This window comes from Marmota flaviventris, chromosome 16, assembly GCF_047511675.1.
Source record: "Marmota flaviventris isolate mMarFla1 chromosome 16, mMarFla1.hap1, whole genome shotgun sequence".
Taxonomy (NCBI): Eukaryota; Metazoa; Chordata; class Mammalia; order Rodentia; family Sciuridae; genus Marmota; species Marmota flaviventris.
The window spans coordinates 13,024,354-13,043,185 of NC_092513.1; the positions used below are offsets into that span (position 1 = coordinate 13,024,354).

At 41.7% G+C, this 18,832-nt stretch overlaps 1 protein-coding gene across 1 annotated transcript in view; it reads left to right on the forward strand.

Annotated features, from left to right (window-relative positions):
* Positions 1 to 18,832, forward strand: part of Bcl2 (BCL2 apoptosis regulator) — a 168,444-nt gene that overhangs the window by 1,992 nt on the left and 147,620 nt on the right. Inside the window, exon 4 of the mRNA XM_027949096.2 lies at positions 101 to 970. Coding sequence (XP_027804897.1) covers positions 386 to 970 — 585 coding nt within the window. The 5' untranslated portion in view covers positions 101 to 385. The remainder of the gene's footprint in view (positions 1 to 100; positions 971 to 18,832) is intronic.

The window sequence follows — 18,832 nt, forward strand, 5'->3', positions numbered from 1 at the left end:
TAACTTGTAGTATGTGTGCCCTGCTTTCATCCAGCGTATTAAGGAAAATGCACCTGATTTTGACTTAACTAGTTTTTTTTTCTTCCTTCTAACCTTTCAGCATCACGGAGGAAGTAGACTGATATTAACAATACTTAATAATAATGTGCCTCATGAAATAAAGATCCGAAAGGAATTTGAATAAACATTTCCTGCATCTCATGCCAAGGGGGAAACACCAGAATCAAGTGTTCCGCGTGACTGAAGACACCCCCTCATCCAAGAATGCAAAGCACATCCAATAAAATAGCTGGATTATAACTATTCTTTTTTCTTTCGGGGCTGTGGGGTGGGAGCGGGGGCGAAAGGTGCTGTTGGTACCCGGCTGCTTTTCCTTGGAGAAAGGATGGCTCACGCTGGGAGAACAGGGTATGATAACCGGGAGATAGTGATGAAGTACATCCACTATAAGCTGTCACAGAGGGGCTACGAGTGGGATGCTGGAGACGTGGGCGCTGCGTCCCCAGGAGCCGCCCCCGGGCCGGGCATCTTCTCTTCCCAACCGGGGCGCCAACCCCCGCCAGCTGCGCCCCGGGACCCGGCCGCCAGGACCTCGCCACCGCCACCCCCGGCTGCCCCCGCTGCCGCCGCGGGGCCCGTGCTCAGCCCGGTGCCACCTGTGGTCCACCTGACCCTCCGCCAGGCCGGCGATGACTTCTCTCGTCGCTATCGTCGCGACTTCGCCGAGATGTCCAGTCAGCTGCACCTGACCCCCTTCACCGCAAGGGGACGCTTTGCCACGGTGGTGGAGGAGCTCTTCAGGGATGGGGTGAACTGGGGGAGGATTGTGGCCTTCTTTGAGTTCGGTGGGGTCATGTGTGTGGAGAGCGTCAACCGGGAGATGTCGCCCCTGGTGGACAACATCGCCCTGTGGATGACTGAGTACCTGAACCGGCACCTGCACACCTGGATCCAGGATAACGGAGGCTGGGTAGGTGCACGTCGGGTTGAATGAGTCTGGGTTTGAAGTCTCGGGTCTGAGATACCTTGGTTGAAGGATGGGTGGATACTTCGGTCAGGGGAAGGCCGTGAGCCAGGGAATAAAATCGGGTTTGTAGTTCTGTTCCCTTCCCTTTTCCTCTGGACAAGGTGCGCCTTGCCAACCGGACCGTGATAACTCCTTTCCGCTGAAAGTGTGTGACTTGCTTGCCAATCGTCGAGGCTCATTTTTGACCCAGTAGTATTTTCTGATAAATGGTTTCACTTCTGTGTTTCTCAAACTGGGAGCTCAGGGGTTCCCAGCATCACAGTAGCTTGTTGAGGTCGGAGATTTCAGGGACTGCATATCAACCAGACCCCAAGGGTTGGGTCTTCGCAGCATGCATGGTGGATTCCTCTTCCTACTGAAAATTGAGAACCATCCAGTTAGTAGAGGAACAGACTCCACCAAAGGACCAAAGGCATGTCTTTTCCAACTCACTTGGTAAAATTCTCCCAGAGGAGAAAACCAATATAACTCCTTTTCCTGGAAAACTGAGCAGTGTCTGTAAGGAGGTTGGCATTCGCTGAAGTTGGTAGACCCCAATCTGCAGTACCATATTCCCAGTGGGCAGGATGGTGCCTGTGCCAGGAAGATCACTAGGCTGTGGCTGCTTCACTGTCTCATCAGTAACAGAGTTAGCATCAGCCTCACCCTTTGTATTCTGTAACTCGTGTATGATTTAAAAGTGTATTGGTATTTTACTTTTCACCACCTAGAATCCACATAATTCTGTGGTTGATCCACTGTGCTGGAAAAAAGAAAACAAAACAACTCCGAAACCTGCATCTAGCTATCTATGTAAGAAAAAGTGATTCTTAGCAGTGGATTCTCTCATGCCCTGACTTCAGTTGAAATGATTAATATGTATAGCTTTGAAGAACATTCGTGAGGAGATTTTTTTTTTTTTTCTGGTAATGTGGTAGATAGGGCTTTCATCATTTTAGCATACAGTTCTACTATTCCATGATCCTAAGACTTGAGGTTTGTAATTAAGATCTTCACCTTGTATTTAAAATGATTTATGAAAAATATTAATTTTTGTTTGAAGTCTTTTTTAAGACACTTTGTTTTAATTTGAACAGTTATCTTTGAAAAAGGGTGCAATTCAGTGCTTCCTTTTATAATCTCTGGGGAGAATTACTAATATTATTTTATAGGCCCTAACAGGAGCAAAACGTCTAGAATTAACTGCATGTGGATTAAATGTCAAGAAGCACATTACATGTTTCTACTACAATTTACAAAATGTACTAATATTCAGGGGCCCAAAAGAGAAAAGGCCAAGGAAAGTAGATGATTGATGGGAACATCTGATCTTATTTGACCAAAGTTGACAAAACATCGATGCCACTGTACAATGTTTAAAAGTAAACTTAACCAAAATATCCTAACTTAAAATCTCTAAAATCTAAATGCTCTTTGTGACTCCTTTGTGTGTTGAGATCCCACATTCTTGCAGAATTTGCTATAGGATGAAAATATTTTTGTTAAGTGTTAAGTTAAAAGTAGGTAGTTTGATTTTTAACTTCTGTATCCAAACAGGTAGGGACCTCCAGACTCCAGGAGGATCATTTTAAAGCCAAAATAAAACTGGTTTAATGTTTTTCCTATTTCATCTGATGAAAAAGTTATATTTGAAATTTTTCTTTCTAGTTGAAAAAAATCCAAGGCAGTAACTGTCATCGATCAAGAAAATTAATAAAAAAGGTGGGAAACAAGGCCATGTTTATGATAGAAATATAGATATAACCTTGACCTTTGTTCTTGAGTTCCAGTGTGTTAACCTCTCATACAACTGAAGTTTCTTGTTAAGTGAAGGATCACTTTTTTCTCCTTTCACAATCAGGTTTTCATTGGAGAGCCTATCTCTGTGGTCAACAGGTATCTGAGGTTGATAAATGTACAGGCTACATTTTATGATGCCAAACCACAACGACATACTGTAGAACACGATAAAACTTTTTTTTGACAAAACCTCTTATAGTAAAAATAAATCATATAGAACCACAAATGGCTGATGGTAAAATGCATAATAGTTTTCAGAACAACACATGGTTGGTTGACTATATAGAAAAACAAAGGAATTTGGCCAAAAAAAAGTATATATCAGAAAATGCAATCATGTGAACACTTTTGTAGAAAACTGGTAGTATTTGAGAGTCATAGATGATTAACTTATCATTTCAAGTGAGCAGTTATTAATCTAATTGTTTATTTTAGGCATTTGGCATATAGATTCTTCTTAAAACTCGCACCCATCAGGGTTGCATCCTTAATGATATGTTGCATAGTGCAGTGTAGTTTTAATAACAATGGGAAAGTTTCAGAAGAGAGCTTACATATTTTCTTCACAGAAGACAATGATCTGCATTATATCCAGGGCTCAATTCATTTAAAGAACACTTTACTGAACACTTGGAAGTTTTACATTTGAAGTCACTTTTTCTTTTCTGCTGCACAGTCAGAACTTTCTGGGGTTGAGGAGAAGTGTTTGCTATCCATGTTTCATAACATGGAGGAAGTAGTCCTTGGAATGATTTGCCTCTGATAGATCCCAGAAGCCTACAAATTAAATAAAGACTAAAGAAGTAGTTTGCGATAGAGTGGGATGTGATTTTATTCCTAAGTTTGAATAAGGCATTGTGTGGCATCCAGAGAAAGCAGGAAAGGGAGCAGTGAGACAGCAACAGTTCTTTAAAAATGTCTTAAGACCTTGCTGCTGAAGAATGGCTCACAGACCAGAGCACGGCACCACTGGAGCTTCCTAGGGATGCAGAATCTCAGGTCTCACCCCAGTGCTCCTGAGTCAGTCAGACTTTGTGGTCTGTGTGCACAAGAGTCAAAGGTGCTGGCTACCTGATTGATTCCTGGGGGCATCTTTTGAGATGCAGCACATTCTGGGAGGGATTCTGCAATGCCCCTGTCCAGTGGTCTCCCAGGTCTAGAGCATAGTCAATATTTCCCAGTTTTCACTAGAGCCATCTGATCCTAAGGAAGAAATAGATTGGAATGAAGGAGAAATAGGAGGTCAATTGCCAGAAGACCAGTCTTCTCAAGATGGTTTTTGATGGTAGTTATACAATTGGTACTGGCATCACTGGTCCTATTAAGGTGACATAGCTTTCTTATTTCAGTTAAAGGCAAGAAATTAGCTCTTTTAGTGGCTCTGTTGGTTATTATTTTATTCTCTTATAACAGTGTGTGAATTCTGTAAATGGGTTTAGTGACCCTGTGATTGCTTTGAGAACAAAGGGTCTCTTGTAAACAAAGGGCTGAGAGATGGGCAATGTGGTGGTGAAGGATTGTTAGCACCCTCCAAACTGTGAAGTCTGATGACATTCAGCCTCATGTGTTAGGAGGGAGTGAGATGCACGTGATGACAAGGATGGGTTGCTTCAAATCAGAGACTGTAGGAGCTGAGCTTCATTCTGTTGATGAAATGGTGGGTTTAACTTTTTTTTTTGGGGGGGGTGTCTTTCAGTATTGGTAGTTTGGGGAAGATGGGAGCTTCTCCATACCCAATAGAGGTCAGCTTCCTTTTTATTAGTTAAGTCAGCAAGCAGTTTTCTCTTTTCTGAATGCAGCTCACATCTAGCAAAACATTTGATTAACTGGAAAGCAGTGCCATTCTCATGCCAGTGTACAAATTATGTTTAAGAGCATCATTTTTCTAGTGGCTGAGCATCAGCTGCTTATGGCCAATTTTGGCAGCAAGATGATAGGATTAAAAATAGCATTACGATGATCCAGTCTTAAATAATACATTTAATGATGAACTTTCCTTGGGAAAGTGCATCTTTCTGCCTGCTAAGAATCACATGACCCCGTTCAATAATTTATCTTGTAGAAAAAAATACATGATTGCTCCTAGAGTATTCAGTCATGTGCTGTTGAGTGATTATATTTCTAGACCTTCATGAATTTTTTTAGTTCACTCAATTCTGTTTTCTGTTTTAAAACTTTTGTTGCTATTTAATATCCATTGAAAACATTCTTTGGTGCATCCTGCTCTTTTGGTAGTACATTCTAGTGAGGACAGATTGATCTTTTTAGCAATCCGTGATGGATCTGGTACACGTATGTATACCAGATACCAGAAAGTCATGAATTAAAAAAAGAAATAAACCAGCAAGCCAAATTCTTACCATTTTTTAATTCTCTCTGTTCTTTCCTGTTCTTTTTTTTTTCAGGGATGATAAACTTACTTGTGAAACAAGCGTGTGGGTGCTGCATTTCTGCAACACAACAAGTCTATTTGGAGGTCACCTGTCATGTTCTGGCAGAAGTGTAGCAAAGCAATTCTAGCAGGAGAGCATTTGTGCTAGAAAACAGCACTGTCTTTGTAGCAGATGAGTAGAAAGTTTCTTTTCCTCCAAAGATATATCATATTTGGGGTTCAAAGGATTTGTTGAGCCTTTTAAAAGTAATTTAATATCACCTTATTCAGGTATGGCTGTAACCCCTCAATCTGTTGCCTGAACTCCTAACTACATACACCACATAGTGAGTTCATTTTCCTATGATTTTTCTCTTTTGTTACTCTTGGGTTGATTCAAACAACATGACATCTGATGTATAAACAGGATTGATGATGAGACTCATTCAAGGATTGAGACAGTTATCGGACAGAAAAGATGGCAAGTCTTGGGTCTTGGGTTAGATTGGGGCACTGGAGGGGAGAGCGTCCCCTCTCCCGATGAACTCATAGTTTAGGATGGTAGGTGTCTTGATAAACTCATAGTTCCCAAGCAGTTCACAAGTATGATCCTGGATTCTAATATACAGAGGGAAAAAGGAAATAACTAATGTTATTTGCATGTACTTCAATATTGTCTACAAAAGTTATTTTAACCATATAGCTGTTCATGTGTGCATTAGGCCTGATTTAAATAAAGGGTAATATGCAGATAAATTTAAAAATACTGTACCGTATAGAACTGAAAAGCATGAGTGGGGGTGGGGAGTTCCCTTTAAAAATAGTAACCCACTAAGCACTCTTTATGCATATTAAGAAGACAATAAACACCATTCTACAGTTTGTCAAGAATTTCATTAGTGCTTTTTAAGTAAAAGACAACCAAGGGTGTGATTAGAATGATTAGAATAAGGTAATTTGAAGAACTCTACCTTAGATAACTAATATGCAGATAAATGCAAGTAGGCTTTGAACCAGAACACAGCCTCTTCCTTTGGAAGAGAAGAAAGAACTTCTATTTTGTTTTGGTTTAGGTACTATTACTGTTCTGTTATCACATGTTTCTCTTCTAATATGCTACTTAAAATTTACAGAAAATCATAATGTGCTACAACACCATGTTCCTAAGAAGTAGGAGCTGAACTTTTAGGACATATATGGTCCTCTTTCTTTAAATGGAGATGGTAATTAAAGATTTTTTTATGTAATTAAAAGTTTTTAACTACAGCAAAGCTATTTCTCTTATTACAAGTGTTTTTCTGTGGTTGGTTGTTCCGAGTTCTGCCTAATTCTGTAGTGCCAGCACTGGATTTCTGCTGTGAACCTACTTATCCTTCAGTGAGAGTAGGGATCTACCATCATTTCTATTTTTCCAAAGCCATTCAGGGTTTTCTCATAGGTACTGGCCCCCAAGGCCATCCCCTCTTGCCAGGTCTTTCTTTTAGTTCCTGGTTACCTTCCTACTTGTAGGGACTCACCTGGAGGGAACAGCAGGAGGTCTAGATTCCAGCTGCAGGGAGCAGAACTGGGGGTTTAACTCAGTGCTGCAGCTTACTCCACTCTCAATCTCGCCGCAGGCAATTGGGCAAGTAAAGATTCTGTCCCCAGATAGTGTCCTTTTCCTCCAGAGATCATAAATTTCAACTCCAAGCAAAGAAAAGACAGGGTCTATTGGCAGAATTTTTACTTGCTGTGGTCCCTGTAGTGCAAGGTTATTGTGGGGTATAACTTGAGTTGTAGATGAATTTTGACTACATTAAAATAACTTATGGTAAGGACTACTTCCTCAGACACTCTCTAAAAAATGGTAAAAAGGGAATCTCCCCAACATGCTGGTGTGGCCGCTTGGTTTGGGCTCCTTGGGTGATTCTCTTGAGCGATGGAGCAGATTACGTGAAGAGGTTAACCTTGGAAGGCACTTTGTCTTAGGAACACAGTGCTTCAATGGGAAGCTACTGGGAAAATCTGCATTTCCATTCTGCTGCTGGTTTTGCCCTCAGAATTTCAAGGATAGAACCTTATTCTCCTTTTGGTTAATAATCAGCTCTCTGGGGCTTCATCGTAATGAGTCAGAAGCTTATGACTGACTCCACTCTGCTCTTTATTATGTCTCCCCAAAACAGCCAGAGAATCCAGTGTGTCAAGCAAAGCTTTAATTTTTCAGGGGAGATATTTTCCATAGAGACCAATACATCTTTGTTTGTGACAGTTCCAATTACTATATTTCTCTATTTTTGACTGTCAAAAAGACAGTTAAGCTGCAAAAGACTCAAGGAGAATTTACGAATTTTAATGCTTAGAGTCCCAAACAAGGAATCAATGTTACCACTGGTCTTTTCTTCACTTTTTTTCTAGTCCTTTGCAGCAGATTGCCTTAAGATTTCTTCTGCTTTACAACACGATGAATGTTATGTCTGTGAAATAACCCTGCAATTGAATTGCAGCCAACTATTGCTCTCAGCTGCATTAGAATTTTCTAAGAGAATATGGACAAAATACTTAGCCCTCCTAATTCAATGCCTATCTAATATATGATGTAGATCCTTATTATAATTAGTATAGGAATAAAATTAATTAAAAACTGTATCATCAGCTTTGGATATGGATTGACCTCTTTGGGGTGGGATAGGGAAATCAAGTCCATGAAGGGTGGCAGCTTTCACACCTCCAGGTTTTAAGTTGCAGGCTATCTCCTAGCCATTTCCTCTATGGATTCCTGCCAGTTGCTTTCCTTTTTCTTTCTTTCTTTTTTTTTTAAATGCTGAAAACACCGAGTGAAGGTTTTAAAGTATTTTATAATAAAATTACAGTACAGTGAGGCAGAGCCACTTAAATAATGGTATAAGAAAATGATCTGCAGAAGTCTTATTTGAGGAATACTAGCAATTGTCACAAACTTACGTTGGGTTCCCAGAAACCAGGGCAGGGATGGACAGGGAAAGGTCTAGAAGGACTTGGTTATTTAGGGGAAATATGCACACTAACTTTTTTAACTGGGGAAAAGAACATTTATTGGGGGCCTACTGTGTACTTTGACTTTGAGGAATTTGCCGACCAGTAAGAGACTGATAGATATGTAAACTGCTGGAGTCCTTGATGACCTTAAGTATCCAGAGAGGTCCCATACAGCTAGAAGGTGACCCATTAGAGTTTCAGGAGGAGATGATTTTGAGGCAAACTTTGGAGAATAGATAGGAGATGTGGGGAGAGGACATTTCAATTAGTGGGAACCAGAGGGGTCAAAGCAAGCAGGGATGTGTGAGACCTGTCTGGAGAACTATGGAGTCTGCCTTGACTAGGGCATCAGGATCACAGCAGTAAAACCTGACTTTGAGAAGTTATCATTTGGTCCTAAGTTGAAAGATCTGCACTTAACTAAACAGGTGTTCAAAGGGCTGTGAGACAAGGCAGGATGTGTGGGTTTGAAGATCAATGATAATGGAGGCAGGATGAGGAAGACCAGGTAGGAGTCTAACCCACCTTAGCAGGTAGGGTGGGATGGAAAAGATAGGGTAGATGTGAGGAAGGTGCATTTCTCTAAAGGAATGAGGGAGGGAAGAATCAGGGCTCAAGGTGTCTACCAGCCCACTCAAATAATGGAACCATCTTTCAGAAAGAAAGATAAAAACAGTTAGATCTTGGTGGGATAAAGGTGATGATTTAATTTTGGACATTTTCAACTTGAGCTTTCATTAGGATATCCAAGTAGGATGCTCAGTAAGACATAGGATCTGGAGCTCAGGAGGGAAATTGAGGCTGGAATATAATATGTCTTTTCCCCCAAACTATGTGGCTTTCCCTTTTTCCTGTTCATTTCCCAAAGTGGTCCTAACTGGACTGCTGATTCTACTATCTTTTATTACTGCTGTTCACATACCACCTTTGCTCACAAGTCCTCTGCAGCCCTCCATGAATTGGAGTTAAGATGATTAACCTGAAGCCTTACAGTCCAGAGATTGGCTTCCCAGCACCAGTTTGTCAACAGTAATTCAACTTGACTCAAATTAGTGCTGTTCTAATATCCTGTTGCTACTCTCCATCTGTGGCTCTAGGCCTTAGAAAACCAAGGCACACTCCTTTGCTGGGACTTCCTCATGAAATATTTCTTCTATTCAATTCAAGATGGCAGCTAGTATAGTAGGTAGTAGGCACACACGGTGACCATTTATTGAAGGAATGAATTAATAAAATTATTATCTTAGAAGCACTTTGGGTAACTTTTTGGTAACTCACCCTAACCAGCTAACGTTCTTACTTGTCTTTTGTTATAGTGTGTATGTCCCAAATGTTTCATCCTACTAGTTTTTTGTTTAAAAAAAATATCCAATAGAAATTAAGAAGAAAAAAAATACTGATTTTTTTCCTTCTTTTACATTGAGTTGAAAAAGTGTATCATTCATAAAGTGTATCATTTCAAAGAGAAATCTTTTGGATTTTGCTTCATATTAAACATTCAACAATCCTTAGTGCTAACGTGAGGCACCAGCCTGCTGGGTGTCACATTCTGTTGACACAAAGGCTGCATACACACAGTCTGCACAGATGTGCCTACTTGTTCTCATTCCTCGTGTTTCACATCTAACCCAGACTGTGAAGGTCTTGAAGTCCAAGATTATTCATCACCTTATCATTAAAGAGAGCAACACTTGTGCAGGGTTCTCGCAGCGGGAGCAAGGTGGATTTTAACTCTGATCAGCGTTGTAGCTCCAATATGAAAAGAACAGCATAGAAGTCACAAAGATAAATGATCCCCTCGTTCTTCCATAAAAACAAGCAGCCAGTTGAAGCTGGAGGTAGTATAGCTCAGCATTCCCAGAGGTGAGAGAACCTAAGATTTCATTTCTAAAGACGCTGACCAATAAGGAGACCACCAGGGCTGTCACAGATAAAACTATTGGCCTGGCTGCGCAGGGCTCTGTTCTCTGTTCTGGTTCAAGCAAGCCTCACAGCTTATCTGCGGTTTTAAGAACTGGTGGAATTTTGAGACTCCTCATCCCTTGGCATGAGGCGAACTCAAAGCATTGTTGTTCATCATTTGTCATCTGTTTGAGAAAGATCGTATGATTTGTTTACTTGTAATGAAGCCTGACCATACTTCTCCAGGGGCTTTTAAAAAAAGACGGATGTGTCAGCTTGCAGATTTGTCCCCATGAATGAAACCACAAGCAAATCCTCTTCTCTGTCCCATCCCCCCCCTTCCTCCCTCTCTTCTTCCATGGCCATCTGCGCCTTAGGTTCCCACTGCCAGCCCCTCTTCAAGTGGCTTATCTTTGAGTGAATTCAGAAACTTCAAATTATAAAGGACACCCAGATAATTGGCCTGGTCTCCAAACTATCTGTCCCCTGTGCTGCTGCCAGATTCCTTCTTAATGAATACATCCAGTGACAGTGGGATTCTTGAGCTTGTCCATATCCGTGAGAAAATGAGCTCCCCTGCTTTGTAACAGCTTGCAGCGCAGGGGAAAAAAAATGACAGCCATTGCACAAGTTTTCTTTGCATGTAGTTTTCTTTCCCATAAATGATACTTTGAGAATACAGTTAAGGGGTTATTAGTTTTCTATTTCATGCTTGGCCTGTGTGTGAGAATAACACAAGCTGTCACTGCAAATCAGTAGCTAAATACGCTTTGTCTGGTTAATGTGAGTATTTAATATTTGGTGCAATTAAAAATTATCTGATGAAAGTACATGTCATTGGAATTTCAAAGTATCTCTTGTAAGGGATTTTTCAAGGGCATGACCAATGAGTAAATTAGTGGTTTTAAAAGAGAATTCAGGAGAAATATAAGGAGTGCGGACACAGACTCATCCTTTAAACCTCTACCTGTTTGGCATGGCAGGATATTGGAAAGGAGTGTCCGGGTTGTTGTTAAGGACTCACGTGTATCTCTGCATTTTTGAGTGAATGTTAATTTTGTTCTCATCCATATGATTTAAGCACATAGAACAAGAGCTCGGTTAGACTTTCATATGACATATTTTTCTCATTGTGCACATGGTGTAGGCCAGGGATTGGAGAAGTGGGAAATGGGAGCCAGATAGGCCTGGCTGGCAGACCAGGGAGAGTGAGGATCCTAAAACAGCAAGTACAGCAGCGCATGCGCCGGGCCCAGGGGAGAAAGGCACCAATAGCAGGGCCATTTGTTAGAGCCAAGGAGGGATTCCCAGGAAGGGGCGGAATCCTGAGGATGAGCAGAAGTTAACCTAATGAAGTGGCAGGAGAAGCAAATGGAACTTCTACAGAGGCCGAGGCCCTGGGGAGCTGCAGGAATGAAGAGTGCGGCCTGGGTTGGAGTGGGGTAGCCAGTGGGTTGGTCAGAGAGAGTGCTGGTGACCCCACCAGAGGGGCTTACACCAGACAGGTCACTCTGACTCCACTCAGTCAAGGGAGACTGGGGAGAAAGAAAGTAGTGACTGGAGAGGAGCGTCCTCAAGTACAGCAGGAGACTGTGTGTCTGGCCTGGAGGGATGGCAGTAAGATGCCACAAATGGTCAGCTTTGTGCAGCTGAGATGCAGAGGCTTTTAGACCATGCAGTGATCGGCCACACGCTTCAAACATCGTTCATTCTGTCTTCTAGCTGCCGTCGTTTTTATGATCATTTTGAAAACAGTGCGGTGGTTGTTCTGGTTATATGTGAGCTTGGTGTTTTGTTTTTTTTTTCCTTCATTTTACATTTTTCTATAATTAACATGACCTGGTTGAAAACATGTTTAGAATTCACATTGTAATAAATATTCTTTAACAATTGGTGGATAAAAGTGTATTTAAAGGAATAATTGAACCATGGCAGGCAGTTTTTATACAGTTTTTCTCTAGGAGATACAAATGACAATGTTGATAGGTAGGATTTTGAGGTTTCCAGAGGAATTCCATATTTGTTGGCTGTTTGAGGTTCACAACACCCCTAAGGAAGGCAGGCATTCGGCTTCCCCCACCTTCTCCCCATACACTGGAGCTGTTCATCCCATGGGAAGAGGAAGCTGTAACAAGCTGTGTTGAGCTGGGAAGCAGAGGAGGAGCAGGCCTCCCCTGGGAGTCCAGTGGGGACGTCTTTGCACTATTCTGGGTGTGCACCAGATTGTTCAATCAAAGCTTAATCGGATATATTTAATTTTGAAAAATAGTATCCTTTACTACCCTCTGTCTGAAAACTTTTTCCAGAAAGTTAAAATTTGGCCTTTTATTTTTGGCTGTTTCTCTTCCTTTGGTTCTGCTTTGAAAGTGCTTCTGAGATTGAAGCAGAGGGACATCTTTACTGCTTGCTATCAGATGCCCATGCATTAGCTCAGGACCCTGTGGGGATTTGGGGGCCACATTAGCCTTGGATATGTTTATCCTACTAAAGGGACAGCTATGTGCTCGATGGGCAAATTCTGCACACTCCAAGAGATGGTTCCACAAATCAGCCCCCGTTTCAGGGACAGAGTGGAACTACATGGACACACGCAATTGTTTTTTTGATTGTCACTAACTAGCAATGGTGTTTTTATTTACTTCTAAAATTGGGCTCCTCTCTTTAGGTGACCAATAAAAATTTGATGTTTATTGAATTTTAAAAATGGTAGAGCCTCCACTAGTAGGGTTTCCATGGTGTCAAGGGGGATATTAGTCCAAGTTCATTCACTCAACCAATATTGACAGAGAGCTTCCTATGTGCCCGGCACTGTTATTCTAGGGGCTTGGGGCTGTATCAGAAAAGGTGACAGTCAAGAATTGCCTCTCCTATGTCTTGAATCCAGTATTATGGGGGAAGTCAAACTAGGTGGATAATTATGGAAAACACAGAAGGGCTACAAAGTCAACCTAACAAGGGTGCTGGGGGTGGGGGACAATATCAACGTCTTCATTGGTCTTGGAGCACTATGGCAAGTACATGGATAGGACTAATGGCTTTTCCTTTTTATCAGCAGGAAACTGTGTGTTCTACCTTCAAATTAACATATTGGTAGAAAACTGCCCTTATATCAGCTATGAGTTCTGTGCAAATACAGAATCAAGAGACAGCTACTATTTTTGGCAAAATGATTGAAACACTTTTTCCTTCACAACTCCTCATCTTTCCCAGTTCCATTTATCATGGGGTCATTGGCCTCTGCTACCTAAAGGAAGAAAGAAAACGAGCACATATTGGCCCCCATAAGTAAGTGCCAGACCCCAGATCTAACATTTATGGATAGGAGATTATTTAACCTTAATAACCTCCCCTGAGGGTAGGAAGTGGAGTTACAGATGAGGAACCAGGTTCTGTAAACTCTAGTGACTTCTCTCAGTAAGAGGCAAAACCGGGATCCCTTTTTTTTTTTTTTTTTTTTTTTTGGCAATCCAAGTGGTAATTCAGGTCCTCTAGAACTTAAAGAAAATTGTAAACATTTAAACAGAATCCTATGAAAAATAACAAATTGGTGCACGTGACTTTTTGGTTTCTTTAGAAAGCTAATTATTCATTTTTGTTTTGGTAACTAGGAGTTGAACTCTTTCTCACAACATGGATTTTTTAAAGTTCTCTCCTAGTTAAGAAAAAAAAAATGAAACTTTGAAATGAAACTTCAACTTCTTCCCTTTGACTCCAACAGTCTGTATAAATAGACTTTGACAAATAAGTAGTCATCACTGCTTCATACACACCAGACAGACACCTGCTCCCCAAGTTCTTCCAGGGGTCTGAGCTGTTGGAATAACACACCCCCAGCGCCTCCAGGACCCAGAGCTATGAGCTCACTGTCAAATTGAGACCTGCCTCACGCCTTTAATAAAAAGGTGGGAAAAGACTGTGGTTTTACCTCTGGTGCGATCCTCATCCCTCTCTGTTCTTATTTTAGGAATGACCTTAGTGTTTTTTTCCAGAGCCCAGAGGTGGAATGACATGTTACTCAAGTTTACAAGATGATGATGTATCTGTTTTTAGAGTTAGCTGTAAATTTTATTCTACTCATAAACAAACCCACCTTCAACCACTGCGGTGTATCAAGGGAGGGTTATTTCCATCCCCTGCGTTTTAATTTGGATATTTTGGCCTAAAAAAGACAGTGTTTCCATCATAACATGTGAACAGGATGCAGTTGTGTTGACTTGGAGGGCTAAGGGGGTTCTAGCAGGAGCCAGGAAACTCCTTTCTTGAGAGAAACTTAGACACTATGTTCTGACAAGATAGGAGACTCTTCCTGCTTTCTTACTGAACCTTTTTTTTCCTCCCGATTTCTCATTCACTGATATTTTTTGTTATTAAACACATATTGATCGACTATTTAAGCAACTTCAAGTTCACGTGCAGAATGCAAAATTAAAAGGAAAAAAAAAACCCAATGTTCTAAGAAGTTTGTTTAATAAGGCATAGTAGATAAATTTTAAAAATTAAGTGTTCTTTCCAGGCACAAGTTATGAATTTTTAGAGTAGAACTGCATGGTATTTCATAAGAAAGCAGAAAACGAGGGGGAAATTATTGTTCAGACAGAAGCACAATCGTAAGCTTTCGTTGGGTGAGACAGTTCCACGAGAGGCTCCACCAGGCTCCACGTGCTCTCTGTTAGTTGAACTGAACAAGCCACCAACTATTTCCTCTCTCTTTTATGACTAGACTGCTTTAAAAATGTTGGTCCAATGTAACCTAGAATGTTTAATTTATAAGCTATAACCCAACAGTATAATGTTGGAAAGCCTGCCTTATATAATTTTGTAAATCCTTAAAATTCCAGTGAAATTGGAAGATCAGCGTCTTGATTCTTTTAGCAGTGTTTATGTGGCCTCTTAGTTGCAGATTGCTCTCAGGACAAGGGAAGAGTAGGTTGGATTCTGTGCCCCGCTCCCTGACTTCCAGTGTGAAAAGAAGAAAGCCCACCCTTCTTCGATGCCTGAGTTCTCTGTGGGATTACTCCTAATGTCCACCCAGGAGTCAGGTGTGCCTATCTGTAATTTGTGAGAGAAGACCTTTATGACCACAAAGCATATTTTTTTAAATATTTATTTATTTTTTTTTTAGTCTTCGGCGGACACAACATCTTTGTTTGTATGTGGTGCTGAGGATCGAACCCGGGCCGCACGCATGCCAGGCGAGCGCATCCACTTGAGCCACATCCCCAGCCCCACACAAAGCATATTAACACCCTCAGATATCTCTGTTTAATGGTGATAATTCGAAACACAACTGGGAACTAGGAAGTAATTCCAACCCTTTTGTGCAAAGGATGTTATAAAAGTTCACACGCTGAAGTTCACACCATAAGAGCTTGGCCATCATTGCTTTAAAATTAACATATATATATATATATATATATATATATATATATATATATATATATATATATATATATATATAAAGGTATATATGGAGCTTGTGTGTGTGTGTTAAAATATAAATAACATTCACCATCTTAACCTTTAAAATTGTTTTTGCAATGCTGGGGATGGAGCCCAGGGTCTTATGCATGCTAGGCTGATACACACCCCCCACTTAAACCATTTTTAAATGTACAGGTTGGTGGCATTAAGCACATTCATAATGTCATGCAATCATCACCACCATCCATCTCTAGAAAATTCCATCATCCCAAACTGAAATGCTGTACCATTAAATGCTAGCTGGCCATTCCTCCTTTGGCACCTCTGGGTAACCACTATTCTACTTCCTGTCTTTATGAATTTTGCTTTTAGATAGAAGCACACAGTGTTTTCCCTTGGGGTCTTGCATGTTATTGAACAACAACAACAAAAAAAATCAGCCCGTGTTGTAGCATGAGTCAGAATCTCATCCCTTTTTAAAGATGAACAATATTCTATTCAATTTGCATTTAAAAAAAATCTTCTCCCAAGATTATTGTTTTTATCCTCCAGTGGTAGAAACAGCAAATACATTAAATTAGAACTGAGTTGGCAGTGGTTGTAATGGAGACCTGAAAATTACCAGAAAAATTATTTTAGAGTCCAACAGCAAGGAAGAAGACAAAAGTGCTATTCACAGAGTCCAGGAGCTACACTAAACAGCCCTGTGTGGCTGCTGTGTGTGAGGTGGATGGCAGTGAAGGTCTCAACAGGCCTCGAGGTGACCACTGGACAGTGGCACAAAGCAGGCTCAGTAGTTCACATCCAGGATGTTGCTGAGTTACAGGACAAGCCTATTTCCTGCAGGAACAGTTGGAGAGTTCAGAAAAGTGGGTAATCAGTTGCAGAAATGTCTCCATCCCAAATGGTTAAAATTTTTCAAAAGTTTAGGCTTCAGTCATCTGAAAAATTTACTTATGTAAAATGATTCATTCCAGAATGTAGTAAGAGGAAGCAAAGCAATAGCAATATATATAAAAATAATTTTTTTTTTGAGGCTGAGACCTCAAACGGCATTTGCTTACCTTCTGAGCTCTTTTTTTTTTTTTTTCCCTCATACCTTACTAATTCTCAGACTAGAGAATTAGTAGGAACTTGATTGAAGTCTGTGTGGATGTTTTGTTTCCAGGGAAGTGTTTGCTCTATTGCTGTATCTAAATTACTCTATGCATAAATTAAATTGTGCACATAATTAGAATAGCGGGCCTGTCCTGCTCCGTGAAGCTGCAGAAATCCCTGGGAGGCTGCTTTGCGGTGTCTGAACTCTGCACATCTGCCTCATGATTTCATTTTGAAACTACTGTGCGGTGAAATGTGGTCATTTGTTCATTCAACATTGCCTGTGCCTACTAGGTTTCTGATCACCATCCCGAGCCGTGTGGAGGGAAGTCTCCCAGGGAAGCAGACGCATTACAACACAGGGAGCTTTTCCTGGGAAAGTTAAGATGGGTCAAAGTTAAGATGCCATTGGCCTGGGTCTTAAAGGATAAGTAAGAGCTTGCTTAAAAAAAATGAAAATGCCCTATGGAGAATGGGAAAGGGTACCCTATGGAAATAGAGTGTTTGAAGGACTTGGTAGGGTTAGCCATGGCAAAAAGGTCTGAGTGCCCCGAAAGACAGACGGAAGGAGGTAGAGCTGGGTGCTGCAACATGGAGTTTAGATTTGAGCACTCCTGCCCTGGAAAGCCAGTGAAGATTTCTAGCAAGGTGGTAAATGGCAGGACCAGGCTCTTGGTAGAGGGAAACACTGATCTCTGGCATGTTGGTGGGTAGAGAGGGCATCAGGGAGGCCAGATGGGAAGATGGGGCCGGTGTCCAAGTAAGGTGATGAGCAGCTGCATCCAGTGGGGGCAGTAGGAGCAGCCAGTACGGGACAGGCTGCGCACAGGAGTGGAGGAATGTGCATATGATTGGTCATCTCTGCATACTCAGTGCTTAGCACAGGCAAGCATGCAGTAGGTACTCAATAAACAACGATGGACTGAGTGGAGAGCTGGCTGTGTATAAGCTCCTGGCAGTGCAAGCCAATGTTGAAGGGACTCTCCTGCTGTTCTTATGGCGAGGACATTCCTGTGGTGGATCCTAAATGTTCCATCTCTATTAGCATATTTCTTGTGTCCAGTAGTCCAGGCCGACTAGTACAGTTTTATCCTTGTCTTGCACATGAGGTCACTGAGGCTTGGAGGGGTGACTCTAGCTAGTTGGGAGGTTAAGCTGGAGCTTGAACCCAGCCTGTCCTGGAGAGCCTGGTGCTGTGAATGATGACACTCTGCTGCTTCTCTGCTTTAGGAGTTTCTGGGAAGCTGCTTCTATCACGGTCCCAGAAGTGGTGACTCGGGCAAACATACTAGAGGCAGGATGCGGAGAAGCCTGTTTAGGAAACCATTTATCTCACATAGACATAGCATCTGAGATGACCTTAGCAGAAGTGACAATGGCTTGATAACAGCCCCACAGCCTCCCCCCATTCCACCCTGGCATAAAAAAACCAGTGTGGTCATGAAAGTGGAATTTCTCTGGGGAATAGTCCTAGAAAGAAATAGGTGTTGAGATAAAAATAACAAAATATAAAATAATATCCCATGGTTTTCTGTCTTGTTCCTGCCACACTTGGCCCGTGTGCTTTATCCTGTTCCCCTGGCACCTGAAGGTTGGGTGTCACTGAAATTTGACCCACTTGTCCCTTGGTCCAAAGGAAGAGAGACAGGTGTGTGCATATCAAGGAGGTAGTTGGTAGCACCTTACCGGTAGTGTACCTTCAACACACCTGGCTGAGAAGAGGAGGGCTCCTTTAGGGTAAGCTGTACTGGGGATGGAAGCCCGTGGCTTTCTGGAATGAAGGGGGGTGAGCTTGGCTTCCCACATGGCCCAGGGGCAGGAATCTGAGCTCCCTGCCTTCAGGTGTGTGTGTGGTCATGGATCATTACAGCCTCAACTGAAGCTGTGTTTTTATGCCATAGGTCAGTCTTGTAAAATAAGCTCTTGTCATAACAAAGGATGCGGCAGCCAGATTGCATCTCAGCATACCTCCTCTGCTTACCCCAGAGGACATGGCCCCTGCGTCAGAGTGGCGGAGAGATTCCATCATTATGTTGATTCTGTGTCTTCTCTGGAGCTGTGTCTTGCTGGACCATGTTGTCCGTGGTTCTAAGTCGTGGTGGCCATAGCAGTGTGGGGAGAGTGAGGTGTGGAAACCCAGCCAAGTTCTCTTGGCTCCAATTTTATGCAAATTTACTTAACAGAATGCAAATGATTTCTCAGTAATACAGGGTGCAGAGACACATGTTCATCTGTTGTCA